This window comes from Echeneis naucrates, chromosome 8, assembly GCF_900963305.1.
Source record: "Echeneis naucrates chromosome 8, fEcheNa1.1, whole genome shotgun sequence".
NCBI lineage: Eukaryota > Metazoa > Chordata > Actinopteri > Carangiformes > Echeneidae > Echeneis > Echeneis naucrates.
In genome coordinates this window covers 8,855,289-8,864,384 of record NC_042518.1, presented here as the reverse complement: position 1 = coordinate 8,864,384, position 9,096 = coordinate 8,855,289, and the positions used below count along the sequence as shown (strand labels likewise).

Genomic DNA, 9,096 nt, shown 5'->3' with positions numbered 1-9,096 from the left:
AAAGAAAAGAAAAAGAAACTCAGCAATGCGTCAAACTAAATTCAGACTTCACTTTTTCATTTGAGTGATGGTGCCTTCGCAGTTTGTCTACAATGATATCTGAAGAAATAAGGCTTAATTCAGTGCCATGACACCGGTTACATTGCACTGTTGTGACAAGAATACAGTGGCTTGCTGCTTTCAGAAACATAAGTAGTTGGATTTCACTTTTCCATCCCTGTAAACTGAACTGAAGTGCAGTGTCAATCTTCCTCACGTGGCCAGAAAGAGCTGAAATGTCACCAAATGTCACAGCTATTTAGGGCTACCTCGATGAAAAATGACTATTGTTCTGCGGACCAAGCTCTTAACTTAAATGTGTCTTAAGAATGAGGTTGTGGGAGGGAAGCCTCCCTCAACCATAACGAGGCATTCCTGTGTTAAAAACTGGCATCCCATCAGGATGCTCTGCTTCACTTAAAATATACAGTAGACCAGCAAAGTTTGGAAGGGACTGAAGTGTGTGTTTGTGTGTGTGTGTGGTGGTGTGTGTGTGTGTGTGGGGGGGGGGGGGGGGGGGGAGACTAGGGAGGAGAAAGACTGATGGTTGCTTTGATCTTTTGGAGGCCCTTCTGGATATTTTAGAAAAGTGTGTAAATTTCTTTTTTTCAAAGCTCAAGAAAATAGGAGAAACTAGTTCATAGAGGTGTTTCTTTAAAAATGTGTAGGTGTTCCAGGCTGGAGGATAAACTGTCACTTAACAATATTTACCATAAAAAATGTTCAAAGTAAGCTCGTGTTGAACCTGGTTGGTTGGCTTGAGCTTCCAGGTCAAACATTGCTGGAACTTTGTAAGAGTTTTGATTATGTTTTGTTTCCCCCCCCACTTGATTTTCAGGCATGTGTGTAACAAGATGCGTATTCTCACTTCATAAATTTGTGGTGGAATGGGAAATGGGCATTTCAAGGCCAATAAAAGCCACCACATCAAATAAAACATCGCGGATCAAAAGAACCAACGCATGGACATTTTTTTTCTCTATAAATTAAAAAAGGGGGGTAGTCTGCCACGCTAGATCATGCTTTGGGTCCTGCCTCCCTGCTCCTATTGGCTGCACGGACACACAAGGGGGGAAAGTTTGAATAAAATACAAGAGCATGGCACGAGTGTTGTCGTTCAAGCTCGCTTGGTCCAGCAGCGATTTGGCTTGTACTAGATAAATGGTGAAAACAGTCGCGTCTTCTAAACCTGAAATACATCCAGCGAATTCAGCGGATGACTGTGATCGATCTCGGAGGACTGTTGGTTTTTCTGCTGCCGAACTTCTGCGTCTGTGTGGAGCGGACGACAAGTGCCGTGAGGTCTTTTTGAACCGTGCGTAACAGTCGTTTCTGAATCGACTCCCAAAGCAAGGCTCGGCGTTTGGAAGGAAGGACATTTATCTGGAGGGATAAGATGACGGCGATCAGAATGGTTTGGTCCCTGCTGCTGCTGGTTCTGATGCAGTCCGGAGCGCTTTGCGCGCGGAGGTTCCGCGGTGGCCGCAATCCGCAACCGAGACGCGCACCGCCTTCTCCTCCTTACCGGGCCGACCGGGGGGACACCACGGAGAGCTTCCCTCTGGATTTCACCGCCGTGGAGGAGAACATGGATAACTTCATGACGCAGGTCAAAAACCTGGCGCAGTCCCTCTACCCCTGCTCGGCGCAGAAGCTCGACTACGACATGAAGCTCAACTTTTTGGAGAATACATCCGTCACCTGCAACGACGGAAGCCCGGCGGGGTATGTACCAAGGGGAGGGTGACATTTAAAGTGTCATAGATCACGATCCACCCAAATGTGACTGGATGGCCGTCAGGTCAGCTGTGAGGCAAAGCACCCTGGATCAGGCAGGAACTGTCATGGGCGCACCGAGTCCTGACGGCCATCCTGAGGACAAACAATGTCAGGCTCAGAAAACCCAAATAGAGTCGGCTGTTTTTTCTTCTGCAAAGCAATTTCAATTCTAATACTAAAACAGAAATAAATCAAACAATGGGGCCAAATGTCCCAAACAAGGCCATGATCCAAGAGAGAATAAAGGTCAGTCGGGATAAAATGGGAAGCTGCTTTGCGTCAGCGAAGCGTGAAATTTGCGGATAGCCACATGGTCCCTGCTTCGTTTCCTTCACTTCAAAGTAGAATGCAGGATTCACTCTGCGGAAAGTTCATATTTAAGTTTTCAGAGGTGTCAACATCTCTCCCTCTCTCTCTCTGATGTTTCCATCCAATGCGCTAGCTGTTGGTTAAAGCGCTTGTCTGTCGGCGCGTCCTGGATGGATCGCTGTACTCGAACCACCATGTTTGCACTGACATCCACCCTTGACATTGTTGTTAAGCAGAGATCCATTTGGCAGTAAGAAAACCTGCATGGTTTCTCTGCTAAAGCGGGATAAGCCACTGCACTAAAAGCCCATTACCACCAGACATGCCAGTGCTCAGGCCTATAGACTCCATTTGGAATCAGAGTCAAATGGGGTTAAATTGATTTCTATTATAATACTGATGCGTTGGTGGAGGAGGATGTGAGTCAGATAACAAGCAGCTACAAAGCTTGCATTTTTCGTATTCATACACGTCTTTACATAATTCTTTTAAGAACTGCCAAGGACCATTTTCAGCTTCATAATAAAAATTCTAATAATATAGTATTTCGCTACAACAAAACCACAGTGGTTAGATTGGGAGGGCTTCATTAGTGATGAAGACAGGTTGTAAAGCACTATTTAACATGGTTATCATGTTGTGCAGTTATTATTATTTTCAGTGGCTATTATTATGTTAATGCTGTGCTATTCACATTTTTATTGCTACAGTTAAGTTGGTTTAAGTTGGTCAACTAGACCAGTTCAGTGATGGGCAGCCTTAACTGGAATGGGGTTTGATATACATGTCTTCATGGATTTAATATCCTAATTCCTGTTAAACCCCAAAGAGCCAGTGAGAGAGCCTGTCTGTGGTAAAGCTCTTAGCCTTTTAGAGATGCAGCATGAGGACGAGCGCAGTGGACAGTTTACTGGCAGATGGCCGTTTCTTTCACTACTGTGCCTGTCAGCTGAGATACTAATCCATCAGCTCTTAACTGTGTTTTCCAAAGAGGTATTGTCACAATTCCAGACACACAAGGATAATGGGTGTGATTTTTCTTCTGGGGTTCTACTTGTAGTGAGTGCGTTGACGGAGCACCTTTCCCTCTGGCCTTGTTCAGCTTGTCAAACCCATCTTTACTTTGTTTGGAAGTAGCAGCTAAGTGGAGAGTACAGCCTCAGCATACATCACTGACAGTATAAGACATTAACTGCTGCCAAAGTGTGATTCAGTGCCTAACAAAACAGCTCAGAGCCTAAGCCAAGCATGTTTTCTTAAAAATTACTGAAATATATTTGGCAATTCCCTGAGATTAGTCATTGGTAAAGTTGGGTGGATACTCATCAAATTAAAAAGGAAAAAAAAGAAGAAGAAGAAAAAAACAAAAAACTGAGCTCTTATGGGGAATGCATCTTCCCAGACCAGAAATTATTAATTCGCCATTAAAAGTTAATCCAGTTGGAGAACAGAGGATGATGTACGATCTCCAGTATGGGAGGCTCAAGATAGCATTGCCCTCTTCTGGGCTGGCAACATACAACATGCATTAACATCTTTTGACTACAACTGGGGAATTAAAAAGAAAAAAAAATACTTCTTTTTACCCACAGTGCATTTGAAAGGCATTATTAGGCACATTTGGTTGCAACATAACAGCTAGTGTGTGTCTGTTGTAATCTACAGGGGCCAAATGAAGCAAGCCTGTTTCTCTTGAAAAAGAGCCTTGATTTTATCCATGTTGTGTGTGAGGCCAATGCCGAGGAATGATGAGCTCAGAGTAAAAAGCTTATGATGGCACACTTGCCATTCTTGCAACACTGAACACGAGGAATACCATCTACTAGCATCTATAATACAACTGGGATAGGGGTTAGGATGATGAGTATCTCCTGCTCCATAAGCGCTGAAGACGTACACAACCTCATTGTTTTCCACTGTGTCCTCACTGAATTCATGGTGGTGGCGGAGCTGCATTTTTGCTGTTTTCTGTCACTTTTTTAAGATAACAATCAAAAGAAGGGTATCCTTGTTCGGCAAAAAAGAATTATGTCATGTGTGTTTTTGTTTCATGCTTGAATACCATCACTGATGGCAGAACAAGCAAGCGTATTACTTTCCACCATTGATCCAATCTCTTTGAATCAGAAAGTACACCGTATCACAGCTTTGGAATGTGGCTGTTGTTTAAATATATTGTCATATAGGTAGTGTAATTTATGTGCACACAACTAAAGAAAATTTTGTCATGCCTCCTACTGTTTGGTGATTTTATAGTGTTTGCTCTCTTGTAGGTACTACCTGAAGGAATCCCGAGGGAGCAGGCGGTGGCTGATATTCTTAGAAGGTCAGCATTAAGAAATCATTCTATTATTTTCATTTAATTTGATCCAACTTAAGAGTGATGATTAATGTAGGCAAATATAGATAACTGTTTTGTTTTGTTTGTGTGTGTGTGTATGAATATTAATTTCCAGGTGGCTGGTACTGCTTCAACAAGGAGAACTGTGATAGCCGATATGAGACCATGAGGAGGCTAATGAGCTCATCAAAATGGGCCCAAACTAAAACAGGTGAGCTAAAGCAAGTTTTAATGCTTCACTATTAACATCTGCACTACCCTGGCCTGTAGAGAAACCCTGACCCCTTCATGTGGTGAACAAAGAATCACAAATTAGAAGGATTGGACATATCTGTGCTCATCTGACACCCGGTCATACAGCTGGGTGTAAGGATACCTGGCGCCCACTGCTTTGGAACAGAGACACATCCCTCTCTCATTGCAGTGTAATAACTGTAATCCGTGCAGTAATGATGATGAGGAAGAAGGAGGATGTGCCTGGGAGTGCCAAGACGGCTAATGACACATGTTGATCTGTCTCTGTAGGCACGGGGATCCTGTCTCCACTGCCTGAGGAAAACCCCCATTGGTGGAATGCCAACATGGTGTAAGTTGACTTGTATTTGCATGCTTATTAATGCTTGTTTTAATCACAGGGTGCAACTTTAAATTGTACTTTGGTCGTACAGGTTTATCCCATACTGTTCCAGCGATGTGTGGAGTGGAGCTACAGCCAAAACAGAGCAAAGTAAGAAACAACATTAGATGATGAAAATTTTAGCCATAACTGTATAACTAATGATTTTAAAGTCCCACTGTCTTTGTTCTATGTGTAGGTGGCTATGCTTTCATGGGCTCACTGATTATTCAGGAGGTTGTGAAGGACCTACTGAACAAAGGTCTGGACAATGCTAAGGTCCTACTGTTAGCAGGTAGCAGGTATGTTTCAACTTCAAAACGTGCTATGTTTCATTCCTATTTCCTTATGGGTACTAATATGAAAACGTCATATTTGTGTGTGCAGTGCAGGGGGCACCGGCGTGCTGCTGAACGTGGACCATGTGGCAGAGCTGCTGGAGGGACTAGGGCACACTGGGATACAAGTGCGTGGTCTGTCTGATTCGGGCTGGTTCCTGGACAACAAGCAGTATCACTGCACAGACTGTGTGGACACCGTCAGCTGCGCCCCCACAGAGACCATCAAGAGAGGCATCAAGTAAGGAAGCCAAGCTATGTTATCCCAAAATTTCAAAAGTACAGCAGGAGTAGTGGTATCAAAACCAGCTGATGAAATCATACATTTGCTCGTATAGACATCTTATTCCATTTGTACTTTTAACCTGCCCCGACAGGTACTGGGGAGGAGTGGTGCCAGAGAGGTGCAGGCAGGCCCACCAAGGGGAGGAGTGGAACTGTTTCTTTGGATACAGAGTTTTCCCGTCGATCAAAAGTGAGTCTGCAGTCTCATTTGGTGCAATGAAAAATGCAAATGATGTTGGTTTGCTTCACCACACATCTAAGTAGATGTTAACCATATAATCCTATGTTGATCTTCCATTTACCCTGACCAGGCCCTGTGTTTGTGGTCCAGTGGCTCTTTGATGAGGCTCAGCTGACAGTGGACAACATCCAGCTAACAGGTCAACCTGTGCAGGAAGGCCAGTGGCGCTACATCCAAAATCTTGGCATTGAGCTGAGGAACACGCTCAAAGATGTCCCGTAGGTTTATGTCTGAACTTTAAGAAGACCATTCATGTAGGATAGTCAAAAAAGATCCAGACTGATGTGTTTTTCCTCCTTTATTTTCAGGGCTATGTTTGCTCCAGCATGTCTAGCTCATGAAGTTATCACCAGAAAGTAAGTCTTATTTAATTCTCACACCTCCCTTACTGTGTTCAATTGTCAGGGGACGTGAAACTTTGGTTTGGGATGTTTGAAATCTGAGCTCACAGCGCCCCCTTTTGTTCTCTTCTAGTTACTGGATTGATGTGCAGGTTAAAGGCACCTCCCTGCCCCGAGCACTGCACTGCTGGGACCGCAGCCTTCACGACAATAGGAACAACAAAGCCCCGCCCAAAGGTTGCCCCGTACACTTGATTGACAGCTGCCCATGGCCACACTGTAACCCCACCTGCCCGACCATCCGCGACCAGTTCACAGGACAAGAGATGAATGTCATTCAGTTCCTCATGCACATGGGCTTTGATGTGCAGAGGATGGCTCAGCAACAGGGCATGGACCCCAGCAAGCTACTGGGCATGCTCAGCAGTGGCAGCTAAAGAGACACACACAGGCACATGCACAAGCATGAACACACACACACACACACACACACAGTATCTACAAGCTATGCCCAAGGAGGACTGTCTGGTCTCTCTGGCCAGTCTCCCACATCTGATACCTCCAAGTACGCATCCACCTTCACAAACAATTCTACCTATGATCTATTCCCCTCTGACCTCTAATTTACTCCAAACCTCAGATACACAAAGGGGCTTAGATTTTGTCCCACAATTCCTTTCCTTACTGCACTAGTGACAAGTAGAAGCGCAACACGCCATCACGACAAGGCACAACTAAACGCTACTTTCCATTTAAATGATCTTTTGCTTTGTAAAAGAAAAAAAAAAATATCACGAATGTAATCCAGTTTTAAGGATACTCATTGATGTTCAGTTTTTCTCTTATTTTCATCCTTCCATATAGATTATATTTAGTCATTGTTTAAAAAAAAAAAAAATTTAAAGAAAATGCCACTATGACGCAAGGATGCTGTCTTTGATCAGTAGTCACTGTAGAGTTTATAAGGTGTCATTTTCAACACACAAACGGTTTTATAGATCAGTTCTACAGACGTCTCAAACATCAAACAAGGACATATGACAAGATAAGATAAGCACTGGATCAAGAAGTTTCTTTTTTCTTTTTTTATTTAACTCTAAAACATTGGCAACATAGAGAGAGACAATTGATGGTAGTGCCTGACTGATCCATTTAAAAGACTTTATCCATAGTTAGGGCACAGAAATTATAGCAACGAAGACAAAAATGTCAAATGTTATCCATTGTGAAAAAAATTGGACAGCTATTCAAAAATGTTTATACCATTATCATGGGATGAACAGAAAATTTTGAAATGTATTCTCAACAGTGTTGGAATTTCAGTGGCATATTTTCGACAGCTGTGAAGATGCTATAAAATCTGCTTCAGTCATGCTCTGAAACAGAATGTGGTGCTAAAGTGGGCCTGGAAACACAGGGTCCATCAGTAGCTATAAATGCGCCACAATGCCATTACATATCATCTATACCTCTTTCTCACAGGCTGCATCATCATGAGAAGATTGTTTAAACCCGATCAAAGGGCACACATTCATGTTAGGTCACCTCAGTAGCTCAGCGATCCTCAGATCAATGCAATGAACATTTAAAGGGAGACAAATATCGTGTATTGTATATATTACTTTTAATTTTTTTGAGTATTTGTATAGGTTCTTTCAAGTGTTCACAGTTGCAACTCCCTGCTTATATTTCATAATAGAGATCATGTTTTAATATAATGACAATGTATGTAATGATGTCTTTATAAATGATGTTTTTAAAGCACCTCTATTTCGCATCACACCAGAGAAGGAAAGGTATTACTAAATGTAATTTTATTCTGTAACATATTTTTTAACAGAAAAAAAAAAATCTCAAGCTACATTGGTAATTTACATATTTATTTTGTTATGTAAATCATATTTATAAATGCTATTTTCACAGAGAAGTGATTCTTTGTAAATTGTAAATACATTGCTATTTTTTTCCTCTTTGTGTTGATTGCATGTGTTTGTATCAGACTTAAAAGAAAAGACACATTACATATACTACAAGGTGAATGTTGCTGTGCAATCTTGTTATTTTTGTTGTTACTATTATTGTTATTTCTAATGGCACCATTCGTAGTGTGAGTTATAAGTGCAGTTGTACAAGTAGTACAGTATTAGTGTTCAGTACACTAATCTCTGTCCCATTTTACACTCAGTGTAAAAAGCTTTAGCAGGAGTTCAGCAGCCCCCTCAGGCTCCTATCACAATTTGTCACCATTTTGACATAATGATGGATACGAAGCTTAGCGTTGCCTATGCACACCGACAGTCACAACTTTTCTAGCACCTTCAATTGTAACGGTTGCTGGAAAATTTCAAGTGATGTCTTCAGTCTCTAAAAATGATAGTATATATATTTCACAACAGGTTACGTGAATTGAAGTACGTGAAACAGTTTAAAAGTTCACTTTCTTATGCCTGACCCTCAATACACTCACTGCCTTTATGAAAAACGGAGGGCTGTCATATATACATGATGTGCTTTTACAATTTGCCTTTCATTCACCTATTCAGACATACACTCACATCAGCACAAGGCCTGAAAGCCTTCTTGGCACACAACTTGGTTGTGTTTTGTTGCATGTCCAAGTACACCACATCAGTCTGGGCCATTTTTTCCCCCTGTAAAATGATCTGTCATTACCCAGTGAAATAACAGCTTGATCTTGATTGAGTTTTTTTCTCCCTTCAAATTATTTTTTGTAGTCTTTCATTACAGATTTAAACCTTATACCCTGAAAAGCTACATTTCCGACCGGGAACAAGTTAGCTGCAGGT

At 42.1% G+C, this 9,096-nt stretch overlaps 1 protein-coding gene across 1 annotated transcript; it reads left to right on the top strand.

The window, feature by feature from the left end:
* The first annotated feature begins 1,167 nt into the window (after nt 1-1,167).
* Nucleotides 1,168-8,261, top strand: notum1a (notum, palmitoleoyl-protein carboxylesterase a). Its single transcript, XM_029508527.1, has 11 exons — nt 1,168-1,764; nt 4,401-4,453; nt 4,584-4,679; nt 4,994-5,054; nt 5,137-5,195; nt 5,284-5,386; nt 5,472-5,663; nt 5,800-5,897; nt 6,019-6,166; nt 6,257-6,304; nt 6,423-8,261. The coding sequence occupies exons 1-11, from the start codon at nt 1,436-1,438 to the stop codon at nt 6,724-6,726; spliced, it is 1,491 nt and encodes a 496-aa protein (XP_029364387.1). The 5' UTR covers nt 1,168-1,435; the 3' UTR covers nt 6,727-8,261.
* The last annotated feature ends 835 nt before the right edge of the window (nt 8,262-9,096 follow it).

Bases quoted from the DNA above. Each gene is read 5' to 3' on its own strand.
- notum1a (XM_029508527.1), top strand. From the start codon at position 1,436: ATGACGGCGATCAGAATGGTTTGGTCCCTGCTGCTGCTGGTTCTGATG. The intron at 5,664-5,799 runs GTAAGGAAGCCA...CTGCCCCGACAG, and splicing joins ACCATCAAGAGAGGCATCAA to GTACTGGGGAGGAGTGGTGC. The intron at 5,898-6,018 runs GTGAGTCTGCAG...TACCCTGACCAG, and splicing joins AGTTTTCCCGTCGATCAAAA to GCCCTGTGTTTGTGGTCCAG.